We start from the raw sequence: 27,989 nt of genomic DNA on the forward strand, positions 1-27,989 counted from the left end.
GCTAAGCATTGATGTAAAAACAAACAGGTTAGTAGTCTTGTTTATGAAGTAATATGAGTGAATGGTAAATGTTAGTATGTTACAATGGACTTGCAGTCATGTGATCAAACAGCCATTTTTAAAATGGTGGTTGAAATGATGCATGTACACATACATTGATGCATGTAGGACATGCATACAGAATATGGGGACTGTTGCCAATAGCTGTAGAGAACCAGAGGATGCAGCCATATCAGACTGAAAAAGCATATAAACCTCTTGATTATCAGGAGAAATGTAAAGGCGAGATGGGCATAGATCTTAGAAAGGCATTTACTCTGTCTCCCAAACCCTAGGGAATAAATTAAAAAAGGAACCCAACTCAAGTCTATAATTTGGTAAGTCTAGATTGCGTCAAGGATTGTTCTGGGCTCCATTTGAATCTTATTATATTTTTAGTAGATATAGATTCCTAAACTAGAGAACTATATTTCTGGGACTATATGTCAGTCCAAAAGGCATTTAGAAGTGGTATACATCAGCCAAGATTCTAGACGTTGACTTACTTATTGTAGATAGGTCCATAACCCCTGGAGTAAGAGTGGTCGTATTACCGGTAAATTGAGGTTACTTCTTTCCACAATACATATTACAATATCATTTCTTTAGGATTGGCATATCAGGTGATTTCAAATAGCGATTTCTTATCATGTGTTTAATGTTATACACTTGCCAGATACCTTCACTGCACTAGCATGCACCTTGGACTTCGAGATGGCTGTTTATTTCTTGAATGAGTAAATTATGTTGTACTAGCATCTTGTTTTGTTCTATTTATGAATTTCAATTCATGCATTCATGTATCTGAATTCAAAATTTAGAATTACACAATATATTGTGTTATGTATCACAATACGGCCTTGTGCATCGTAAAATATTTAATACACTTTAAACCTCCAATACCCATCCCTAGCCTGGGGAGTATGGTCTTGCCACATCACTGACTACACTGGGTCTCTGTCCAGTTAAACAAGTTGACATCAATACAGCTTTGTGCTCACAGATGAAATTGTCTGCAATTTCGGTTTCTGAAACATGTCTAGTATGTCTAGACTCATCCTCAATAATCCTCAGTATCCTATCAGCAATCCATTATGATAAACACCCTGTACCCATTCAACAACATAGATTTGCTGTGAATTGACGTCACCACCGCCATCGCTATCATTAACTTAGCACTGAATTTCTCTCACTCAAACGTAAGTTGCTTGACGAGACATTTGTTATGCCATTCAGATCAGACTCCAAAATGAAGCAGTTGTATTGAATGTGTCAAGGGTATATACCAAAATAGTATGGCGACATGTTACACTGGAGATCGACGATGGTCTAGTCTGAATCTGTATAAGTACTATAAGGTGGCCGAAGCATATAGCATGTCAATGAGCAACAGCATATTGAAAGAGCTGGTTGTGTATTCTGAAATACTGTTTTTTCCATACCACTTGGATACTAATTCCAACAGTATTACCCTTTGTACTATACTTTACATAGCTATTTAGCAAAGTAACACAAGCTCCAAGACTATGGCAGGCAACATAGTGTTTGATTAAGAAAGGGCATTAACAGATTAGTGCTGTAAGTTCATAGGAATAAAGCTATAAGAATATTAACTCATACATGGCATATAGGGCATATTGTCACACTACCAGGTAGTACTAAATCCTTTTGAAAACAACTGTATTAATGGATTAATGTACATTTGCTATATAATATGAAATTGAAATTTACATAATATGTCTTATATATATATAGTACATGTATGTAAGGGATTTCAAAAGGTTACACATCTTTCAGAGGCTACTATTGTCTTTATGACTGACTACATAATGCCTAATGCCAAAATGATAAATATATGAATGACAGGGAGGAAAGTTATTATTTTAATGAAATTGTAGGAAGTTATAGCTTAATAGACCAATTGTATAAAACTGTGAGGTGAGGGGCACTTTATAAAATATTCTCTTCCACAAAATACTGCAATAAAATAAGTTTGCCTCTTGTTTCAAAAGCAAAAAAGTGGTGAAGAAACAGAAAAAAAATGTGTGGTGAAATTATCTATGTGTTAAGCTACTCCTTCTGGAGAAAACAAAAATTGTGTTCAATCAGGGACCGAAATATATCCCGTCTCTAACAAAAGATGCCCTCTCCCCACAAAACTAAATGGTTAAGCTGTTGAGGTGTCTAGGCAATGAGTGATATGGGAGGGATGTGACAGACACATGCTACTGGCAAGGGATGAACTGAACTACCTGTCAATGCTAGTACTACACTTGAAAGATGTGCAACCCATTGAACAGAGCCTCTGGGTGTAACAATACAATGACCTGACCTCATTCATCAGGAGTAGCACTCAGTGGGATGACTAACACATGACGACAGCATGATGTTAAGAAACGTTTGTTTTTTGTAACTTCAGCTGCAAATACATTATCACAAATCAACTTAGAAATTTTTTTTACTTAACACCCATATTATTACTAAGCAATCAACACTTCATCGATCTTTTTCACTTTTAGAATAATGCTTCCTGTCATTGACTCTACCTCACTGCCAAAGGGTTGGGCTTTGTTGTCTAGATATCAACAAATGTTTCATTTATATCAACTAGAGGAATTTTCTACCCACCTGTATTTGCCTGACTGCTCTACATTTTTTATGGAAAATAGTTGCACACATTTGTCTATATTTTCACTCTACAAACCAAGCAAGTAGTATGCAAACAAGTAAATGAAAACAGTGAGGCCTAAAGTTGTCCCTTTAACAATATGAGTCAATGTTTGCTTAATGCTTTCAACTCATTAGTAGTTTTGCTTGAACTGTATTTTAAGAAAAACAAACAAATAACCAAGAGACTTTAAAAAAATAGTGTTTTCAAACAATTTCCTGCATCCTAAGGCATGTTGGGTAAGAACTTCACATTGGTTACCTTCCTAATCCAGACTTTTCCAGCCTTTATTTGCATCTTGGAAGTTGTCATAGAAACATGACAGAAATCGGTCCAGACTAAATTAGAAAACGACATGTTTTCAAACGATTTGGCTGAATTATCTAGAACACTGTCATGATTTCTCCTTATTTGGTAAGACATTCTTCTATATCACTACCAAATTCAACAAAAACCTAAGGATATTTCCAATAACCAGTCAATAGGAACCTATCAAAACCTGTGTTGTGTTATGTAACCAATCTATAGATAACCATTGCATTGATACACCTCCGCTGAAAGTGTTTGGGCATTATGATAATGAAACAGTATACTAAACATGATAATAAACATTCTTCCAACAAAGCAACAAGGATAGTTCTGTAGCAGATATCTCTCAAGTCTCCTGCATCTAGTTGAAGCATCCTCACACTGCTCCATCATTCAGTATGCTGGAATGCTATCAGCATACACTCCCTGTATAAACACTTAAGGTCTTAACAAAAGAGGTTGTATGAAAAGGTCTCATGTCATCTTTGTTAAAAGATGTCATTATCAATATTATTTCCATTCCATGTATAATTTGACTAATGAAATAGTACATTGTGTTCTCTACAGTGCTAAACACATAAAAAATAAATACAAAAACTCATATCTGAAATGAAATTGTAGATATAATTTCAGTAGTATTGGTATGAACGATGTGTTGTCCCTCCGACCACAACACTGTATGTAAGGTTTGAATTAACTCGGAATGAACAGTTTATAATTAGAAAATGACATGATGGTTTTTGAGACAACCCCTACACATTTGAAAGAAGATCAATATTGTGTTTAACATCAAGAACACTCAATGAAATCTACATAATGGAGATTACACACGGGACATAAGTATCATTGAAACACCACAACAATGAGGGCTTTTGAAGCATGCTTAATGTAGAATAGCTGTCCTTACCCTGTGAAGGTGTGAAAGCAAACATGTTCACTTGAGAGTTTTACTTCAACCATATGAAGGTAATTCTGCATTTCTTTCAATCAATGGTATCAACTGACTCAGTGACTATCGCCATCTTCAAAGACATGTTTGCATCTTACAGATGTTACTATCACTATCCTCAAAGACAGGTTTGCATCTGAACAATATAAGAGAAGTTTTGAGCAGTACTTTTTAAGAAAATAATATAAAACTCACATTTGTGACAGAAATAAAATTTGAAAATTTACAAAAAGTTGCTTAAAGGTTCAAATGCAGGTTTCCAATATTGACATGGCAACATTTGCTATGGACCACACCTTTGAGCAAAGGTGACTATTTTTATTCTTAGCAAATGTTGAGTAGTGTAAGTTGTCGGTTAATAAATGTTTGAAAACAGAAGTCATAGAAATTGGGTGATTGTTTTTTGAGACAACCATTTCTGTTCAGTGTAAATGCAAACAAATCATTTGTTTCGGGCGAGTTATCAGCCACTCACACTTGTAAGAAATACATACAAGATAAAAAGATCCAAGAAATACAACAGGAAGGAGATTGAAAAAGGATGTTTTCTTATAAAACAACAAAGTACATGCTTCATACTTAACAATCATGAATGTCTACAGACAGGACTACATTCACAGTAGTGATGGAAGAATGATAAGTGTCAATGATTCGTAAAAGATACCGTAACAGAAAAAGTGACACCGAATCACAAATTGTCAACGTCAACATTTAACATCAATTTCAACAACATTGCAAAAATAACAAAGAAATGGTGAAAATGTGAAGCAGACTACGGCATAGCTAGTTAATGTTGCTTGGTGTTTAGTGATGAAAGAACAGGTGAACTTGTAAAACCATAGCCAGATCCTGCTTTGGTGATCATACTGAAGAAAACCTGAAAGTGGCGCTTTCCATTCGAGGGTAACCGTGATAACCCCAAGTGTTTAATGCCACACTCAGCAATATTCCAGCCATATGCCGGTGAACTGTAAATCCGGTGATTGACATCATGAGTATCAATCTAGGCAATTGGGATATGATGGCATGCATCAACCAATTCCAACTAAAGTCATGACGATAACTGACATGGACAATCAAACTGAAATAATATTCGAAATTACAGTTCTGTCCAAACATGGCTGGATAGGACTTTACAAACACTTTGGTTCATACCACATTTCATAATTCCGAATATATACAAATTACGAAAGGTGACACAGAAAATGGCATATACAGAATAATCAGAACCACACCATTTTTCCTCTTCACGGCCAAGTGCCACTACTATCCACACCATCGACTCAAAGATTTTCAACAGCAAGGACCAATCAAGTTCCGGCAACAATTCTATATGTCCAGCCTGTTACAAGGTCACTGTGTTCTCCACCAACCTTGCATTGTCTTTGGCATTCTGTTTGTACATCTAGTCTGCAACTAGGGCTGGATTCCATATTCACTGCCATGTGATGTTATTTGATACTCTCTGCTTGACACCAGGATCTTAAGCATTCTGCTTTCATTAACTTGGAGCAGGCACTTCAACCCAACTATATACTAGTAAACTCACAATCTACCTAAATAATTTAATAGTTTTAAGTAAAATTGCACCAAACTAAATCTTTATGCTCATCTCTATGATAGTTTAAAGAATCATATACTGATAACCTATCAACTTGTCAAAATCAATTTTGCATAACACCTGTGACAAAAGCGTTGATGTGTTATACAATGACAACAATTTATTTACCAAAGTTTTCTAAAGTGAATAAAGAGAGAAAAATGTTTTTTCACAAAGTTACATTCTTCATCTTCCTTCTGGATGCTTACACATAGACTGCTATATAAGATCTGCATGTTGCAATTTCCTGAATTATTTACTGTTTACTGTCAAAGAGTTCTCATCAACAACCTGCCTCACAGACCTGCAGTGTCTACAGACTTTGAGCCAATTTTCTTGCCATTTACAACTGATTCACTGAATGAAACAGACACTTACATTCTATGGTGCCTTGTGCCACTACTCCATCATTGAGACCACCACTTTCAATATCTACATCTACTTAATCCAAAGATTATGCTAATCACAAAAGGTTCCTTGATAGAAATATCTTCACTGTTTCCTCAATGGCTAAGTTGGAATGTGGAACACCGAATCCAACACTTATCACAGACCGGATCACCGCATCCCGGCTACACTGATAAATCCCCTTCTGTGTCCGAGTCTTTTTGATTGACTACAGTACACGATGGTTCTACACCTGCTGCCCCGATATGATCCATTAACGAATGAAGCTCGGTACATTCAGAGTCACTGGAATGAGCACAGTCTTCACTTGGATCACAGGTGACGTGACTGGAATCTATACTAGCCCTGCCAGCACTGGTGCTTGTCTCCCCCCCATGGTGGAGACAAAGGTGCTGGGGAAGGAGGAGAACCTTGACCTCGCCGTCTGCACTCTGCTCATCCCCAACGGAAGTCTGCTCAATGTCCTCGACAGGACCCATAGCGTTGCCACTCTCCCCATCAGGGTGTACACTGTCCTCACTGCCTCCGACCTGCAGACATACAACAAAGGCTCAAAGTGAGAGTGAGTTGGGTTTAACGCCGCTTTTAACAGTATTCCAGTTATATCACGGCGTGTCAGTTTAATGTGGGAGGAAAGCCCGAAGTAATGCAGGTCTCAGACCCACAAGCACGGGTATGGTGCTGACAAACCTAGAAACATAATCGGGCGAACCGGGATTCGAACCCACAATCATAGGTTTCTGGAGTGTTCAAGGGACGCAACTCTGCACAGCGAATTGCGGCGCCTTAGACGACTGGGCCACCCGTGCCCCCCAAATTTAAGGCTCAAAGAGTGAGAGTCTGGTTTTACACCGCTTTAAACAGTTTATCCATCAAATTATCATAAATCATTTTGCATGAAAGAAAAATTCACCATTATCAGCAACAAGTGAGTTGTTCCAATCATTCTGAGTCAACAACATAAACATGATAAAGAAAAACATTTATGTAATTCAAACAACCAGAAGCTGTCAATGGTACTCACATGCATCCCATAAGCTCGGAGTATATCTAATTTACACATGGGGCAACTTCGCTGATCCAGCAACCATGGATCCACACAGGATTTATGAAAAACATGCCTAGGGAGATAAACAGAACATGTTGGAGAACATAGTCAAAAGTGTCACATTATGAAGAATCAGAGCAATACAATATAATACTCTCAAAAATATTCTACATTTTGTTTACATTTATGACCTATTTACATTGAAACTTGTTGTAATCCTTTCTGATGTCTTCTTCTGACATAGTGAACTTTGAGTGAGTGACTGAATGAGTGAGTGAGTGAGTGATAGCAATATTCCAGCATTATCACGGAGGTATAGTGAACTGTGAAAAAGGTTTCATGTCTATCTAACAGTATAGATTGGCTGGCGTATATCTGGACAACGCAGTGTTGTGTAAGCAAATTGACAAGATGTGCCAGGTTTGTGAAAATTCCTGATAAGACAACTGACTGTGAGTAAGGAAACAGGATGTTATTTATTAAATCCTGTACTGGCTGGTTTGACAATGTGTGGAGTGTATAAAATGAAGATGTCTCCTTTTGTGTTGTTGTTGGTTGTATTGTAAATATCACTGTGTCGCGAAACTATTGCATGTGTGTCACTTGCAGTTTTCACAGTACTTTACTGCTAGTAAAACCTTCCAGATTTACAGTATGATATACTACAGCAATACTACAGCCATATCATGGCAGAAAAAGCCCAACAGCCAGTGACTGATGGTATGAGAAAATACCCCAGTTATTGGGCATGTCACACAAGGAGCCAGGCTACACACTGTCACCATCCAATCCTCACTAAAGTCAGTCAAACCTTACAAGAATCAGTGCTACTGGGGACCTACACAGAATACTCCCAGGGTCTGCCTCAGACAAACTAGTGCTTGACAACCAACACATTAGAGTTCAACACAATTTTGCCAAATCGTACAATCCATCCAATCCCCAAGTGAAGGACAAGGGAGACCTATTCTGCCCATGTTCATGTTTCTGCTTGTTTACTTACTTGCAAGGAAGTGTCCTAATGACATCATGCGCCTTGTATCCTTCAATGCATACAGCACACTGGTCAAAGTCAGTGCCCATTTCCTGGTGAAGAGAAAAATAAATACAGATTAGGTCATGCTGTCAGCTGAAAAGTTATGTTACATACAACAATAGCAGCTCTATTACCTTCTCATTCCACGACAACACTCATATCCACTGCCCTGTTGAATGCATACACAGAGTGAGGGAGCAAGCCTTTGATTTTCAGGGATGGGTATTTTCCTAAAGAAAATGATCAAGTCCCTGATCCACACACAAACACACACAGACACCCCACAAAAAAGACTGAACAAAAACACCTCCAAACAGTTGCTCCCTAAACAGGTAAAGTAGGTTCAGCTACTTTAAATATGAACCACAGGTGTCGGAAGACTTAAGTAACAAAATCGTATGCTCATTTACTACCAAACACCCTTGTCTATGAATACATAAGAAGCGAAATGTCATCTGAGAATATGACAACCTACTTCTATTGACTTGTACAATGGTGATACATCCCATCCAGTAGATACCAGAATAAAAAAACAACAACTTCAACAGCCAAAGCAGAAAGCAAATCAGCCCTCTCAGACCACCACAAAGAGTTCCTAGCCATCAAATTCAGTTTGACGAAGTCAAAACCCTTTCTACCAATCATCAGGACTTCAAAAAAAAAGAAAACTCTGAGAGGCCATAGAAATCTGCCATCACAAACTTTTGATCAACAGAGATTAAGGATGTTACATCCTGTTTGCCTATGAAGATCAAATCAAGCAATCAGATTGTCCAACTCATTAACCCCTCCACTACATCTGGCTTCATTACCTGTGAACTTCTTCACCTGTTTGCTATTTGTTATTCTTACTGTACATCTGGCTTCATCCAATTCTCTGTGAGCTACTTGTTATTTATTACCTGTTGTGTTTAATGTTAATCTGCTGCTTATCACAACACATCGTGTATATAAACCTCTCATTGCTTAGTAAGGATAAGATATATGGATGAACAACTTCTTTATTACAAGCGATGTTTCAGAGTAGGTTCTAACACTGTTATTAAGCAAATGCCTCTTTAAGAAGTTACTCTAATCACTTGGTTGTTGTCTCTGTCGGTGTAAGAATCTACATGGAAACATTGCTTATATACGACAAGGGAAAAGTGAGCATGGCTCACTTATACCCCCGACCCGCCTAGTGTGTCAGTAGTTTCAAATTAAATAATGGATAGGGTTAGGGTTTGAAAAATTCATAAAAAAATGGAAAATTAATAAAAACATTTTCTTTCTTTTGAATGCTCCTTCCATATGACACAGATTATGTGTAGTAAGTTTGAGATGAATCCACTGAATAGTTTTAGAGAAATTGCGCGGACAAAGTTTTCGGATGGACAGACGGACGGACAGAACCTTGGTATAACTATATACCCCCTACCTAAAAGGTCAGGGTATAATAAACCAGAGGTTCTTATCCATACAGTTGTATGCTTTCCTGACCAAGTCTCATCTATCAATGTTATATTTCCAAGAAACAAGCAATATTTATTTGACGGTACACCTGACATTTCTCTGTAGTCAGAAAATATCTGTCAATTAGCATTAGCTCTATATTAATTGACACGGTTCCTCTTGTGTAAGTATGAACAAAAGTATTCCATGATGTCATGACTTCTCAAGACTTTGAAATACTGTATTCGACGTAATAAGGGCCAAGGGCACTCTCAAAATTAGAAATCGAGGGCTCTTATTGGAATATTATTTTAGTGAAAAAAAACTGAATTGAAAGATAAATTATGTGGTTTATGCTGACAGCCTTAAATATTTATATACGACAGATATATTTTTCCAGAATTTAATTGCCCAATTAAGGGTGCATATAACACACGAGTGCGTATTATACACGATTACTTAAGTCTTGTGTACATTGATCAATCGGAAGGGATGCTAATTGGGATTGTTCAACAGCCAATATATCAGCAAATATCGCCGTGGGCGCTTATTAGAACGGGGCGCTTATTACGTCGAATACGGTAGCTGTTCACATGAATGCATGTCACTGGGTTGCCAGTGGTCAAGTGTTAAAATCATGTATACAGGAGAAGTCATGTCACCATTGAAATGAAAGCTAGCTTAAAAAAGTACACCTAAATTTGAAGCTTCAGGATGTCTACTAGTATATTTATTCATACACTGTACAACTCACACTGGTGTATCGGGACTCCTTCAACGACACATTCAAGTCAGTCTATCAACTATATGAAGAGATGAAACCAAGCAAAAAACCGCAGGTGTCAAATATTTGGTGTGATATACCACACAAAAAGAGAATTTGAACATCATGCACATCATCAACGAAATATTGCTGCATGTTAGAAATTGTGGGAACTATGTACCATGATGTACATGCAGGTGTATCATCCATTAGCTTAAAAATATTGTGCACTAACATAGAAAAATGATGGTGTTTTCTTATAGATGAAGATCTTATTTGTATGTTGATGAAATATCTTTAAAGTTAAATTGTGATATTGGTAAGTGATTCCCCTATGCACACCACCATCCTTCCTAATTTGGACACTTAAGATTAAATACATTTTTTTTAGAAACATGCATCTTAGAAAAAGTAAAACACCCTTAATACAGACATCCTTATTAAAAACTAAGTAAGTAAACACATGGTTTTCATGTTTTGTTGATGCTCTCATAAAAACAGTGTGATTTTTTAAGCCCTCTTATAGTTCTTGGTTTACAGACATTTTGGTTAAAAACAAAAACTTGGCATGAGGAATAAAATAACAAAGAATACATTTGAGATCTGTTTATTTAATAAATATGTTTATGCCATGTGAGAAATGACATTTAAGCCTGTCTCACTGGTCTTGTTGTTTAACCTGCAAAGTTTGATTGTGACAAACACAAAAGTCCTAATTGCTTATCAGATTATTTTTTCAGTTTTCATTATCATGGGGTCGGGATTAATATCTAACTTATATGAACATGTCTGAAATTCCCTACCTTATCTCCATTCTTCACAGTCTTCTGAGGAATCTTGGCAATGGCTTTCTTTGCAGCACTTGCTAGTCGCCTCTGAAAATGTAGAACACAATATTTGAGGGCACTGCAGTCAGTACTAAGTTAGCATTTTCAAGATTATTGCACCCCATAGAGCGACGAGCATTGATGAATGTGTATATGTCGGTTTCATAGAACTGAGCTACCATGCCACAGTTTAACATGGGTACCCCTCTCAGACACAGTATACTGAGCCAACCAGTTTTAACCCTTTAATGCTGAGTGCCAGGCAGGTTAACAAATACCATATCTTCTAATGTCTTTGGTATGATGCAGCCAGAGACCGAACTATCGACCTTCCGTTCTCCCAGAGATGGTCAAAAGCCCCGAAATAGCAGTAGTATTTTACAGTGAGAGTGTGTAACATGTTTGTTTGTTGTTTAACACCACACTCAGCAGTACTCCAACTAAAAGACAGCTGTCTCTAAATTATCAAACCAAGTCAGCGAGTCTGACCAGCCAATTCCGTTAGTCGCCTCTTACAACAACCATAGTCGCCTTTACGGCAAGCATAGGTTGCTGAAGACCTATTCTACCACGGATCAACATGTTTATTGCTATCAGATGTCACATGTCAACTGTCAACATAGTAAGGTAAAATTTCAGCCATCAGCCTTGTAAGTTCAGTAGTATTCAGTAGCCCTGGAGCCTGTGACTGATGCAAAACATGGATGATGACATACAGAAATATTCCAGATTCATTGAAAACATGAATGAACAAAAAATGACATCAGCCTTATCTCTTGATTTGCACACAGACGTTACTCTATGCATCGATTACAGTGAATATCAGTGCGGCAAGCAGTTCACTTAAGCAATCACAAACTGCCTCATCTTGCACTAGAAATGTTATTGTCAATGAATGGACAAAGTGAAGAATATAAGAAGCCTATAATATGGCTTTTAAAAGATAGGAAAAGCCTGGATATCATTCCCTCTTTTATATTCCAGACAAATTATTTGTTGTTCCTTGAACGAAACAATTTCATACAACTAAATACGGGAAGAGGGAAACACTGTCATGACAGGCAGGCGAGACATGTTGAATACATAGCCGCACGGAGAGGTGTCTATAAACGGAGCTTACATGCATATTCCTGAACTCCTAGCCCTATCATCTCATGTTTGATACAGATATCTAATGTGTGTACAAAGTCTCCCGATGACATTACTTTTTGCCATGTTGTGTGCAAGGTAGCTATTCAGTGTGGATAACTGAAGCATTTTCAATCTGTACCATTCTTCAGTAGACATGTTGGAGAGAATGATTTTTGTAAGGAATGTAGAATATGAAACATAATACTTGATTATCCAGGGCGCTACAAGGGCTGATTGATAAGTTCTGAGCCTCACACAGAAAGACTAAAACTAATGACAATCAAAAAGCAGCTATGACATTGTTTGAGTCAAAACGGGTTCCGGATAGAGCTTCCTACATGATTAGGAACAGATGGAAGTCCAGATTAGGAGAATAAGTGGAGTGCTGAAGGGGTTCAAAGCCATGGTAGTCATGGCAATGACTGATTTGATCAATGATGTAATATCAAACTGAAAGAGCACACCTTTCCTTTGCCCTAATTTCATCGCATTATTGCCTGAAAAGTGAAGCATAATATGCTCCGCTTATTTTCTGTCCTTATGGAAGATAATCCACCATGATGATACATGGAGCATCCCAGAACACAGAGTCTATAACCTTTCCAACTGACGGTGGCCTGCTTTGGTGGCGGTGATGTCAAATGTTTCCACTTTTTATTGTTGTTCGGACCCAGGTTTTATCCATGGACACAAATTGTTGCAAGAACCTTTATGGATCACCTTCAAAAACAGCTACATTATCACAAGACATGTTGTGCCTTGTGTTTTGGATCGGATTTCACACGCATTTGGAACCAATTGAGCTGATACTTTCTTTATACCAAAGTATCTGGGATAATGGGATATACTTTCTCGTGGGAAATGCCTACCAAACTAGCAAAATGACTCACTCATTCGACAGTCTGTTATCACGATTTTATTGATCCTCGGAATCATTCTGGTGTTGCGACCCTCACCGACCCTCACCGACCTTTCAAGAAGGAGATCATCTTCAAAGCTTCCCTGGCACACGTGAACTCTTTATGGTGGCATAGTAAGGGGCATCCTTCCCAAGGTAGTACATTCATGGATGAATTTTGCCACAGCTAAAACCTCTGCTCAAATAACTTAAATTTTTGTGGATATACCTCTACAGCATAATGTACTGTCCACAACAAGTAACGTCACTATCTCAATCTCTCCTAACTCAGCACGGAATCTTTTCAGTCATGAGTGTAATTTGATTGGACACCACATCATTTGAATCAGGCTTTAAAACATGTTAAAAGAAAGCTTGACAGCAAATGGGTCGAGAGTATTAACCATGATATACTACTCAACATTTACCAAGGATCAAAATAGTCATCTTTAGTTAAAGGGGTGGTCCTCAGCAGATGTTGTATTGTATAGAATGCAGATACAATACATTAGATAACCATGGGTGATTGAAAATGTTCAAAATGAATCATTCAAAACTTACTGCAAGTCGTTCCTTTGCATGAGCATAGCGGAACCGCTGGATATAGTAGAAGACGAGCCACGCAAGAGAGATAATCATCAGCACAATAAAAGAGACAGATACAAATACTACTGAAGTCTTGCTTGGGTTCTTATCAGTGCTGCTGTCCCTGCTTGTCTTTGCACCGACAGTGATTTGCATGGTCACATTGTAAGCCGTGTCCAGGAAGCCAGCTATTTTATTACCGTCGCTGTAGGGAATTGAAATGGCGATGGCCCCTTCAACTGAAACACAAGAATGCACAGTGAATACTATATACTTATGTCACATTCAGTTTACAAAGTATTCATAAACAGAACCTAAAACCATGGTTGCTTCATGGCAGGTTCCAAGCTGACGTTTTATTTTCATTTAGTTCTTCTAACTTTCCAAAGACGTCACCAAGGGTTCAGATGTGATGAATTAAGTTTGGTAAACCAAGGCTTATTATCATTCATATGCCAACAATAATGTATTGTGTTTGGCTACAGCAGTGTGTGCACTAAAAGTGAGTGAGTGAGTGAGTGAGTGAGTGAGTGAGTGAGTGAGTGAGTGAGTGAGTGAGTGAGTGAGGTTTTACCCTGCTTTTAACAACATTCCAGCAATATCACGGTGGGGGACATCAGAAATTCAAGGATATCTTTGAATGGGCATGGAATTAAACTCTCTGACTTATCCTTACGTATGCTAAAATGCTAAGTTCAAGATAAAAAGGGTCCAATGATGAGTAACAATGCTTGTGTATTTATTCATGCTAGGGAACTCCCACCAGTTTCTCCAGGAATGTGGAAGTAGTATGTCGCTGAAAGAATACAGTCTCATGAAAAACGTATGAACATCAAAATGTGTCGTTCATACACTAATGACCTTACGTTTCCCGGTCATGTGACCAACCTCTCGTACAATGGAAAAGCTGTAGATCGTGTAAACTTTACATTAAAACATTAATCAGAAGTTATACATCATATTCGGCAAAAATACAGAACTATCATAGTAAGGGACACTAGAAATAGGTTTCAAATAGTGTACCCATGTAAATTGTTTGGAATCAAACCCAGGCCATTGGTGTGACATTTGTTTGTGTGTTGGTTAAAGACGGACTCGGCAATGTTCCACCAATATGATGTGTTAATAACCATTTCTGGACCAGATAATTCAGTGATTGACATCATGGGGATCAATCAACACAATTAGGATAAAATGACATGCATCAAGCAGCCTGTTCCCGTTAGTCGCCTCTTACGACAAGCATAGTTGCCTCTTACAGTAACAATGGGTTGCTGAAAACCCGGTCTTCACAGGTCCATTGGTGTGATAAGCAACACTTCAAGCACTAAGTTACCCCACTGTCCACATATTTAAAGAGGTGTTAATTTTTAGCCTAACAAAGACTGAAACACTGCCATTGAGGAATTAGGCCAATTGTGAACTGCTTGATTCATGATACATCTGAATTAGAGACACAAAGAAGGTGTAGGGGGACTTAATACCAAACTGCCATTAGACTGCTATTTTCGCCAAGCCTCATCCCTGGATATTTTCAGGAAAAAAACAGTTTTGGTATGAGGTGAATGAAGTTAAACGTACAACTCACGCTTATTGCAAAAGCATAGTGGCATGCATGTGTGCATGCCTGCTTGAAATAGTTTGGACTAATGCCGGTTTTATAGAGGGAGTCCACTGAGATGCCACTAACATGGATACCCTGACTCTGAGCCGACCTGTCCCTGAATGCCGAATGCCAGGCAGGAAAACATGTACCATATTTTAATGTCATTTGGTAATGCATGGCCGGGGATGTAATAGGCTGATAATTGCAAGCCCGAGCCATGTGTGACCAACAAACAAAAAGAACATAAGCAAAGTTGTTCATAATGTTCATACTGTGGCTAGACATAAAAGTTCCTGCAATGTTGTCACTGTAATCTAATACACACCATCTAGTGCAATACTGTATGAGTCATATATAAAACTATAGGATTTCATTATGCTAATGTGAAACTATGTGTGTTTTAATTCCAACACGTCTCCACACCTGTGTGCAGCAAGTTAATGTCATATGACTGTCTACACGAGGGTCTACAGGGAGAGGGCTTACTTGTGTGCAGCAAGTTAATGTCATGTGACTGTCTACATGAGGGTCTACAGGGAGAGGGCACACTTGTGTGCAGCAAGGTAATGTCATGTGACTGTCTACATGAGGGTCTACAGGGAGAGGGCACACTTGTGTGCAGCAAGGTAATGTCATGTGACTGTCTACACGAGGGTCTACAGGGAGAAGGCACACTTGTGTGCAGCAAGGTAATGTCATGTGACTGTCTACACGAGGGTCTACAGGGAGAGGGCACACTTGTGTGCAGCAAGGTAATGTCATGTGACTGTCTACATGAGGGTCTACATGGAGAGGGCACACTTGTGTGCAGCAAGGTAATGTCATGTGACTGTCTACACGAGGGTCTACAGGGAGAGGGCACACTTGTGTGCAGCAAGGTAATGTCATGTGACTGTCTACACGAGGGTCTACAGGGAGAGGGCACATTTGTGTGCAGCAAGGTAATGTCATGTGACTGTCTACACGAGGGTCTACAGGGAGAGGGCACACTTGTGTGCAGCAAGGTAATGTCATGTGACTGTCTACACGAGGGTCTACAGGGAGAGGGCACACTTGTGTGCAGGAAGGTAATGTCATGTGACTGTCTACACGAGGGTCTACAGGGAGAGGGCACACTTGTGTGCAGCAAGGTAATGTCATGTGACTGTCTACACGAGGGTCTACAGGGAGAGGGCACACTTGTGTGCAGCAAGGTAATGTCATGTGACTGTCTACATGAGGGTCTACATGGAGAGGGCACACTTATGTGCAGCAAGGTAATGTCATGTGACTGTCTACACGAGGGTCTACAGGGAGAGGGCACACTTGTGTGAAGCAAGGTTATGTTATGTGACTGTCTACAGTAGGGTCAACAAGGTTTGTTTGCCGCACTCATCAATATTTCACCTACATGATGGCAGTCTGTAAATAATTAAGCGTGGACAATCCAGTGATTGACATCATGAACATCGATCTACACAGACATGCATCAACCAACACAGCGAGTCTGACCACCTGATCCCATTAGTCACCTATTGTGACATGCATAGACGCTACTTAGGGTAAGCATGGGTGCTGAAGACCTATAATTCTAATGAGGATGTTCCTGGGCATACGGCAATGTAATGTCACATGGCTGTGCCTGTAGAAATTTAAGAACCGATCTCTAATGGTTAATCTGGGGAGTGTAGATCTGAAGGTGCAGGTGACCCAAGCATTTGGTTTTGCAGGTTCTGACCAGAGAGGTCACTTTATCATGTTTACAATCAGCCATGTCATAACTGTACATATCACATTACAATTATCACACTCATTCTCACTACATCAATACCATCTTGGTATACTCCCCAAGGAGCTGAGAACAAAAATTTATTACAACTATTACTTTACATTATTTGTTACGACTACATGGATCCATTGTCATTTCAGCTATTCATGCTAATACACATCTGGTCCTGAGTCATCCCGGTCACGCTTACAATGAGATGTGTTTACTGGTTTGAACCAGTATTTCAACAAAACTAAGTGTGACCTATATAAAAATTGAGACTGGATACAGTGGATGAACAATATGTAACTGCGGGTCCGTGGGTTTCAAACAGGCTGTCAGAATAATAAAAAAAACAATTCATTGTCATGCATGCAAAATGATTTATGTTATATGTCTGTTCTGTGAAGAATTACAATCAAAGTTCAGAATCAGACTGACCCCCATTTCCAAATCTTATCACCATGTTCATGATGTTCACATTCTTTCCATCTTTAAGTTGAATTTCAAGCAAGGAGATTACATCAGGTGAAGGTGAAGTGAGGTGAAATGGGGTTTAACGTTGCGTCCAAGATTATTGCACTTATATCGACGTGCATGCACGTGTATGTGTGTGTGTGGCTGCTTGTACTAGTCCGGACTGATGCCAATTTTATAGTGCTAGCACACTGAGATACCATGCCGCATTTTAACATGAATACCCCACTCAGACACCGTATACTGACTTCGAGCCGACCAGTCCTTGTTTTAGCCCCTTAATGCTAAGCGCCAGACAGGGTAACAAAAAGGACCATCTTTTGAAGTCTTTTGGTATGACGCGGCTGGGGATCGAACCCCAGACCTTTTGCTCTCCGGGCTGACGTTCTACCATTAGACCACGGAGGCGGTCTCACAAGGTGAAGGATCTCCGAGGATTCACAATATACAGTGTCATTGTACTAATTTGGGTCAAGGGTGTCATGTGACCAGCCTGTCATCAACACATATTTGAAGTGAAATAGAGTGAACTTAACTGCATCATCGTGTATGCACATGTGTGTGCATGTATGCATGTGTAGCTGCTTGTACTAGCCCAGGCTAATAGAGAGAGAGACGTTTTAAACAGATACCATGATGCTGTTTGATATGTATATCCCACTCAGAAACAGAAGACAGACTCTGAGCTGACAAGTCCTTGTTCTATCCCTTTAATGCCAAGCACCAGGCAGGGTAACAAAAAGTATCATCTTTTGACGTCTTTTGGTATGACCAGGGATTGAACCACTGACCTTCAGCTCTCTAGGCAGACGCTCTATCCACCAGACCACAGAGGCCATCTGGCAGCACATGGTAAAACCAATATGCATGGATACAAGGAGTAAACAGATCATATCATTATCATGAGAATTATCATTATGAGAATAGCGGCTGTTAGCGTGCTTTTTTCTGTCATATTGATATCATAATCTACATTATTTATATATGTTTTTATTACATTGAATATTTTTTGCCATCAGGTATATTTGTTACAATTATGTCATCATAAATAATTAATACTTCTCACAGCATTTCTTATCATGCTTATATTCTGAGTTAATATGACAGTATAATACATGTATTACATATTGAGGCAGGGAGATTTGTTTTGTTTGTTCCTTAACGCCACACTCAGCAATATCTATATGACGGCAGTCTGTAAATAATAGAGTCTGGACCAGACAATCTAGTGATTGACATCATGACCATTGATCCACGCAATTGGGATTTGATGACATGCATCAACCAAATCAGCGCACCTGACCACTTGATCCCGACAATCATGACAAGCATAGTCGCCTTTTACAGCAAGCATGGGTTACTGAAGTCCTATTATTCTACCTCGGATCTTCACAATTTGTCCAACATGTAGGTCAAAGGTCAACCTTCAGGACTTATGATCATGTTCTATTGAAGTAATATTCAAAATATTTCATTTTTATTTTAAATAATCTACAGAAAAAAAGAACAACTTTTGATTTACTATTATGGTGTTTTAATTGATATTAAGTCAATAATGAAACAACTTACAACAGAGACCGAATGATTTTCAGAGGAGAAAATGGACTTACTTTCTAGGTCAATCAATGAAAAAGGAATGTGACCTACAGCACAATAGAAAACATGTGTTTTTTGTGTCCAATGTCATTTCAATGACAGGTCATAAATCTAAGGGCATTTCCAATACCACATACACAAGCAATAGCAATAAACACATCTTAGCAATAAAATAAATACATCTTAGCAATAAAATAAATACATCTTAGCATATAAAATAAATACATCTTAGCAATAAAGTAAACACATCTTAGCAATAAAATAAACACATCTTAGCAATAAATGCATCTTATTTGCATATCATCAATCAGAATCGTAAATAATAATTGGAAACCTGATCTCATAATGACAAGAGTGGCAGTTTCACATTTTCAACAGGAAATAGATTTGCACAAATATTTACCCAGATTAAAAGTTTATTTAAAATCTTTGATCATGAAAAATTGCCTCGTTTTGATTTGTTATTTCCCCTACTGCAAGCGAATGTTGAGAGTCAGTGTTAAAGCAGGTTCCCCTTTTTGGTATTTAGAATACACCCAGAAGGGAAAGTGACATGCATCAACAAAGTCAGCAAGCTTGACCGCCCAATCCTGTTAGTCGCCTCTTACGACAAGCATGGGTTGCTGAAGACCAATTCTAACCAGGATCTTCACTGGGGCATATTGTGAAGTGTCCCTTGTCTGAACATGAAACAAAGCTGTTTGTGGAATTCATCACAGATATATTGATATTCACTATGAAATATAACCTGCAGGTAAACCATGTTTTTTACAAGGGTGTGCATCAAGCTTGCTGAGGCTGCCAGTCTCTAGGGGTTTGGGCTGGGACGAATCCAAACTTACTACCCGGGTACCCATCCCTGTATTACCAGACCCTACCCGGGTACCCGCTGTAGGTCTCAAGAGATAGGTACTAACTTTCCGACTGGGAAAGATTTGACCGTAGCTCTGGTCAAATGTGTCTAGATACATGTATGAAACGATCTGGTGTATACACTGAAGTTGACTGAAGTTTTATATTTATTCAAACTTATGAAAATCAGAAGGAATGGGCGTAGTAGTCAGGAAGAACTGCGAACATTAGTGACTTGTAGTTTAAACATAGGGTTTTAGATACTTTTTGTCATTAAACAATATATCACCTGACTAACCACGGGCCCGGGTAGTCCTGTGGGTACCCGGGTCCTACTTAGTACCCACCCGACCCGAGTACCTGAGTTACCTGTCCCAGCCCTACTAGGGGTCATATGATACATTGGTGCACAGTGCACTGTGTGTTTTCATATGACGATACGAAACATGATACATATTTTTCTGTACCCATACAAGACAATACACTTGTTGATATAAATTTCTTACTACTCGTTCAATGACCCCTGAGCGCTTTTGTCAGTAAAATACCACAAAATGTGTTGTAATTGAGTCTACAGCCATCTTTTCCCTTTGAAGCTGTTTTGAAATATTTATAGCCAAGCAGTTTAAACACAATTTGATGTACATATGCATACTACGATACGTATCTTGACCTTACTGTTCCGTGATGATTGTCGAAGCTTACCCATTTTGTGTGTTTAAAACTCAACAATCATGATTATCGCCAGTAAAATGGATACTTCTGGAAAAGTGCACTTTGCAATTTTTGTCATTACTATAAGTAATATTTGTTATCAGCAGAATGGCTTGTTCTCGCTAAGTATTCGCACACATGTAGTTACCATATTCTACGTAATAATCACCCCGCTATAATAAGCACCCACGCCGATATTTGCTGATACATGTATATTGGCTAGTGAACAATCCCAATTAGCACCCTTCTGATTGATCCATATACACAAGACTTATTTATTCATGTATCATATGCACTTGTGTGTTATAAGCACCCTTAATTAGAGGCAATTAAATTCTGGAAAATATATATCTGTCGTGCATAATACGCACAGACTTTTATTTTGTATCATTTCAGGCTGTCAGCGTAAACCACGAAATTTACGATCTTTCAACGCCACTAAAGTTATATTCTAATAAGAGAACCCTATTTCTAATTTTGAGAGTGTCCTGGATGCTTATAACATCGAATATGGTATCTTCATTAATTAATCATTGTAATATTTCGTGGTTCTATTTCAAGTACCAAGGACTATAGTCACTAAGGCTCACCATGCAACCAGTATGCGATATATGCAACTAGGTGACGCCCATGTCTAGTAAAATTCTGTTCGGTCTAGTAAGCTCAACAAATGATAGGCCACTAAAATCTATTGAATATGATGTTAAGAGCCATGTCCAAACTGAACAGACCACCCTACAAATTTTCTGATGTTCCATGTATGACAAGAATTGCTTGGGTCTATTCTACTTCGAATCCCCACAAGCTGCAGGATTAATAGTTTTGGGAATAAGCTTGAAAGAAGGAAAAATCAATTTCTATTTCATGACCACTGATTGATCGTTGTCCTGTAACAAAATATCCATGCAATACTCATCCTTTCTAGATATTGATTTCAATGTGGCAGCAAAGTTTTTATGCTTTAGCTTACATTTTCACCCACAAGAAAGACGACAATGAGCTGGAATGCTTACTGATTACATTGAAGGGTAAATGCTATGTAAAACCTTTCATTACGAATACAGAACAGCCTATGAGATCTACGGCTAGGAACTTGATTTAACTTGCACCTTGTGCATGTTGACCTGAAAACCTAGTTGCACCTAACAAACCAGGTTGCACCCTGGTCCCATAAATTAATCTTTGTTGAAACATAGGCGTCACACAAATTAATGGTGCATTGCTGTAAAATTTATAGGAACATGTGTACATAATCTTGAAGTACCCACAGTTTGATGACTTCAAGCCCAAGACGGCATGACAAAAATTAGACAAAACACAGTGATCAACGAGGTCCATCCTTGTTCGGCAAGGATGGATACTGGGCTTATATAGTCAGTTAACTCCTTTGCCTCGTGAAGATGGGACAAGTAAGGGTTAGTCAGACACAAACTTGTAGACATGTATATCCCATGTGGACATAAATATGAAGTGGCCTATATTCAATGAGTTGCACGGGTGCATGTTTCATACAGCTCAATCAAGCCCTTCTATGTCACGGAACCGATCAGAGCTTCCTGTAGTTCTGAAAAACTCTTTGTTACATAACTTGCATGAGCAGTTGATCAGAATGAATTACTTTAATCATGTTATTTTGGAATCCACATTACAGACAACCTGTTTTCTCCAAGTGTGTTGGACCCATGAAGATCAGGGGTAGAATAGGTCTTCAGCAACCCATGCTTGCCATAAAAGGCGACTATGCTTGTCGTAAGAGGCTCCTAAAGGAATCGGGTTGATGGATGTCATTCTATCCCAACTGTGTGGATCGATGCTCATGCTGTCAATCACTGGATTGCCTAGTCCACACTCAATTATTTACAGACCGCTGTCAAATAGCTGGAATATTGCTATGTGTGTGGCGTTAAACAACAAACATCATCATTATCATCATCATCATCATCATCATCATCATCAAAGTGTGTTGCTTTTTTACTAGCACTTCAGTGAGTGAGTGAGTTGGATTTTTACACCACTTTGAACAGTATTCCAGTTATATTTGTTAGCGAAATGAGGGAGAAAAGTCCTCATGAAAAGTGATGCAGGTCTCTGACATTTACAACATAATTAGGGATTCAAACCCACAATCAGAGGTTTCTGGCGTGCCTAAAGGAAGCAACTACCAATAGAGAAAATCGTGGCGACCATTATTTCAGAGTTCCATATACACTAAACTTCGTTTATAATGAACACGCTTATAACAAACTGACGGATATGACAAACTGTTTTACTGGTCCAGGCCATTTGTTGTATATCTTATCATATAAAATTAATGGATATACCGAACACATGAAACAATGGATATAGTGAACTCAGATTTGGTGATCCTGTGTGTACTTTGTCAACAACAGTTTCGATAATAACAAACTTTTATTCTCTGAGCTGCTCATGTGTCACCAATGAGCCTATCAAAACGTCTGCGGTCACAACGCACTTACATTAGTGGTCCCTTTGAGTTCATCATAACCGCAGTTTACTGTATATTTTTAAGCCATTAAAGTGCGGTGGAAAGAGACGCAATGTCACGTTCAACATTATTACTTATAAAGCCTTGTTGTCATTAAGTACTTACTTACATATTATCCTTCCCATTGGGTATTTCATAGTTTTCTTTAGGCATTCAACATATTTTACTCCCTTGGATCCATTCTACTGAGTATCTTAAACCTATGGGTTGACATTTTTTAAATACTGTTTCAGGCATGTAAGGTAACTGCTAATTTTCTTCTGTTCATGTGCTGACCTAAATGTGTCAGATGTGGCATATGCTCACAGTGATAAACATGTGTCAGTTGCAATAAGTGAGATGTAGTATTTGTGGATTATTCTCTGCTGTAGGGTTTATGTATAGGTAATTTGCATTTGATCAGTAGATGAAAAAAGATATCCAGGTACACAAGCTGAAATGGCTACGATTGGGTTTCTGAAATGTTTACCGGTTCATTTGTACACAAGGAAAATCAAAATTATTTATCACATAATTAGGAGATAAACATACTGTGTTTTCAAGGTAGAGGTAGGTTAGGAGATAAACATGCTGTGTTTTCAAGGTAGAGGTAGGTTAGGAGATAAACATGCTGTGTTTTCAAGATAGAGGTAGGTTAGGAGATAAACATGCTGTGTTTTCAAGGTAGAGGTAGGTTAGGAGATAAACATGCTGTGTTTTCAAGGTAGAGGTAGGTTAGGAGATAAACATGCTGTGTTTTCAAGGTAGAGGTAGGTTAGGAGATAAACATGCTGTGTTTTCAAGGTAGAGGTAGGTAACCTGTAGATTTAACTGCCCTACATTAAATTTGGAACCGAACACACACCAACAACAACCTTTAAACAAAAAATGGCTCTCTAAATGTTCAAGCTGTTTGTTAACACTGTAATATTTCAGTCGAACTTATGACGGTACAGAAAGCTAAGCTAACATGAGGTGGGCACCCCTAAAGAAAACTAAGCAAGCCTTGCAAAGGTTTTGTTCTACCCCTGACGTCACTGTTATTAGGCTCATATCACTCATTGTGACGCAAAAGATATGACGTCACAGTTGTATACAGAAAAACGCCAAATAGCAAGCTCTCTGTTGTCCTCAAAACTTGAAATACATTCTCTTTTTAGATTTCCATTGTGTTTTCTGCACGATATATATAGCCACTAGAGCTGTTCAATACATGTAGACATACTAGGTTGACAGTATAGCTGTTCAATGATTGCATGTCAATTAATGGTGGGGAGTTGAAATGGGGTTTCGCGTTCAAAATTATTGCAGTGTACATGTACAGCTGCTTGTAGTTGTACTAGCCCAGACTGCTGGCAGTTTTAAAGTGCTAGAGCCTGAGATACCATGCCACAGTTTAACATGGAGTCTCCACTCAGAACCAGTATACAGATTCCGTGCCAAGCAGACCTTGTTTTTAGACCCTCAGAGTAGTCTCAGTGCTGGGCAGATGCTATCCACTAGGCCATGGAGGCAGTAGCCAACTTAGGACTATTCTTCAAAACTGCATGCATCAGGTTTATCAGGTGAATGTTGTATTAGAAGCCATAATCAACAGCCAAGGGATGGACAACCTTTGGTTCATTTTGCTACTGGGCCACCATTCTAGGATTAGTCAACACTGCTTACATCGTGAAGTAGTAATATACAGACTACCACATACTGGTTCTAATACCATGGATACAAATTAATGCTTGCCTGCAGGCCTAATCCAGTAGAAATAATGTCAGGCTAATAAAATCATAATTCTACTGACTCATAGGGCCTGTCACTAACATGTGTTGTATATTATCATGTCAAACTGCCGTGCTGGGCACTTGGCACTACCTTTCAAGTCTTTAAAGGTAGAAATTTGAAAGTCTTATTTCATAGGGACAAGTAACCTTTTGCAGGGCTAGCAGAAAAAAATTCTGTTGGCTTGTTTGGGTTTTTAATTAATTTCCATCCCTGTAATACCATCTGCCACAACCACGATACTTGTCCTCTATCTTATCAGAATGAACACTTTGATACCATATTTACACACATTTTAAATATATATTCAAGTGTACACATTATGTCACGATTCACCAATACATCAGTGCCTCCATAATATTCTCAGACAATACGATACACGACACACACTAAACTGTATCTATTCATATTTTAATCCTGTATAGATTAATCATAATCCCCTATCGTTTCACAAACAGAATATTTATATGATTATAGGTAAAGGCATAAAGTTTTTTATGAGTAGTAGTTATTGTCAAATGAATATTTTAATCTAGAACACATTTCGTGATAATGATGTTACATCAATGAATTTAGGTTACCCGGGGGTACTTAATATCTACTACTACATAACACAAAGTAGGTACAATTTATGGATGACAACCTCTTTGATGTACTTTTATTATGCCATTTTGTATAGATCCATGCACAGGTATGAGGCAAGACAACGGTGTAAGGATCTATATATCGAAAAGCCACAGTAATGGTATATTTATGGTTGTTATCCATAAAGTGTGTCCACTTTGTCATCAGTCAACTTCTAGTGAGTGAGTGAGTGAGTATGGTTTTACGCCGCTTTTAGCAATATTCCAGCAATATCACGGCAGAGGACACCAGCAATGGGCTTCAGTCAATTTCTAGGAAATTTCAGCAAACAATAGAATTGTATGTGCAAGCAAAAGGAGAAGTAACAGCATGAAATAGGAAAAGAAGATTTTAATAGGCATTTTCACTTATTTAAAGGGGCGGTCGGGTAGCCTAGTGGTTAAAGCATTCGCTCGTTACGCCGAAGACCCGGGTTCAATTCCCGACATGGGTACAATGAGTGAAGCCCATTTCTGGTGTCCCCCGCCATGATATTGCTGGAATATTGCTAAAAGCGGCTTAAACCACACTCACTCATAGTTCTCACTCCATCCCTATGTTCCTATGTGTTTTACAGATGAGCAGACACACAGAGTACATTGGACACACACACACACACAAAAACACACACAGAGGTTCATGATATTACCGATATACCACGATATGAAATACCAATGAATGCGTATCACAATATGTTTGGAAAATACCGGTACATTGTGTTTTTCAAAATCAGACATATCATCTTGTGGAAGGGTTTCCTATTGTGTCAACTCAAATGGAAATTGAGAAATTTGCAACGTTTGCCTGTGGTGGACACAGGGAAACTATTTGTAACAGTTTTCAGTATATGATGTATCTATTAAGCATGCTTTGTGACCATAGCAACATCCAACAGAATACAGAGTTGCCAAAAACATGCAGGGTGTGGGGTGTGTGTGTGTATTTGGTTCAAGTTCATAACAATAACAAATTACACATGAAAGAATGCATGCAATATAATGTGCTACATCTCGCAATACAGGAATTATTATTTCAATACATTGCAGTACAAAACGGGCCAATACCCATCACTACACACACACACACACGTATATACATGTATGTCTTTGAGCTATGCATAAGAATACGAAATTGCTGCATATTTTATTCATGATCAACACATAATAATAAAAAAAGCATTTGCAATAAACGTGCTTAAGCTTGTTATCGTTTGTTGTTTTCAGTAAAAATGTTGTGTTGTACTTTTTACCTGTTCACACATGTCAGATTGGACACTTAAATAATGAGATACAGGTGTATGCCTGTGAGCTATTCAAGAATACAAAGTTCTTTTAAGTTTTTTGATAACATGATAAACACACAATTATCAAAATAACATTTGAAATCAACTTGCTGAAACTTTTATCATTGGTTGTTGTTTTTCAATAAAACTGTTGTGTTTTTCTTTTCACCTGTTCACGCTGTGATGTCAGATGTGTTCACACAAAAATAATTTATGGTGATATACTTTCTGACACGCAGAAACATATTGTCAAATGATGTACAATGATGCAAACATAAAATTTTCAAAGTAAGTACACATAATGTCTCTATTGTCATTGGAGGTGAACGTCACACAATGTGTCAGACTTTGAAGCGAGACATATGTGAACGTGACACTGGCCCACTGCTTGTTGTGACACATATATTGTATACACATAAATTATGGAATGAAAATAATACCTACCATCATGTTCCATGACATGCAAACTCTTCTCGTCCATCTTATCGTTGTAGACAACGACTGCAGAAGCATTATACTTCATAGCATTGGTGATCTTCTTTGAAAAGGAACATTCTCCACGGGCAATCAATGCGATCCATTTCACCTGAGGAATTGTCACATTATAGTCACCACATCCATCTTTTTTGCCTAAAACTGTTTTAACGACGACGACGACACCACTCTCTGGCTCCACCTTCAGCCTTGCAGACTTCACTGCGACTCCGAATCTCCCCTTGTCACTCTTATAAAAATGGGTCTCGTTCGTTGCTTTCACTTTGTACGTTATATTTATAACCGCCTCATAGTACGAATCGGTCGTCGACGAGTGGTAATCTTCCGACAAAGCAAGTTTCGGTGATAGCAACAGTACCATTATGATCATCTTGAAGATGAGATGTGTCTTCGGTAGCCATATTTGATGGCAGGCGGTTGTTCCAGGAATATATTCAAAAGCTGTTCCTTTCCTTCTGCAATCACACATTGTGATGAGAAGTGGTTGTTGTTTAAAACATTGAAAAACGAAGCTACTTTCTCAACCGCCAAGCGCAAATGTGTTCCAAATGCGAGGAATTTGTCAAAACATACGTAATACAGAGATGTGACCTCCCTCGTCCTCGCTTTGCAGTGTTTGGGTGTGACGTCATGAGATTGACATTGC

At 38.5% G+C, this 27,989-nt stretch overlaps 1 protein-coding gene and 1 pseudogene across 1 annotated transcript; one reads left to right on the forward strand and one right to left on the reverse strand.

The window, feature by feature from the left end:
• Window positions 1–27,989, forward strand: part of LOC139450817 (uncharacterized) — a 456,581-nt pseudogene that overhangs the window by 339,463 nt on the left and 89,129 nt on the right.
• Window positions 3,622–27,951, reverse strand: LOC139450026 (RING finger protein 150-like). Its single transcript, XM_071231654.1, has 6 exons — window positions 27,293–27,951; window positions 13,669–13,931; window positions 11,055–11,126; window positions 8,025–8,107; window positions 6,998–7,094; window positions 3,622–6,503 (listed from the first exon to the last, which is right to left on the reverse strand). The coding sequence occupies exons 1-6, from the start codon at window positions 27,810–27,812 to the stop codon at window positions 6,138–6,140; spliced, it is 1,401 nt and encodes a 466-aa protein (XP_071087755.1). The 5' UTR covers window positions 27,813–27,951; the 3' UTR covers window positions 3,622–6,137.

Source organism: Haliotis cracherodii, unplaced genomic scaffold (assembly GCF_022045235.1).
Source record: "Haliotis cracherodii isolate W230 unplaced genomic scaffold, xgHalCrac1.p SCAF_8, whole genome shotgun sequence".
Classification (NCBI taxonomy): Eukaryota; Metazoa; Mollusca; class Gastropoda; order Lepetellida; family Haliotidae; genus Haliotis; species Haliotis cracherodii.

Excerpts from the sequence above, each read along its gene's own strand:
- LOC139450026 (XM_071231654.1), bottom strand. The coding sequence starts at position 27,812 with ATGTGTGATTGCAGAAGGAAAGGAACAGCTTTTGAATATATTCCTGGA. Across the intron at positions 13,932-27,292 it reads GCATGTCATGGAACATGATG|TTGAAGGGGCCATCGCCATT; the intron begins GTAGGTATTATT and ends CTTGTGTTTCAG. Across the intron at positions 8,108-11,054 it reads CTGTGAAGAATGGAGATAAG|GAAATGGGCACTGACTTTGA; the intron begins GTAGGGAATTTC and ends TCTCTTCACCAG.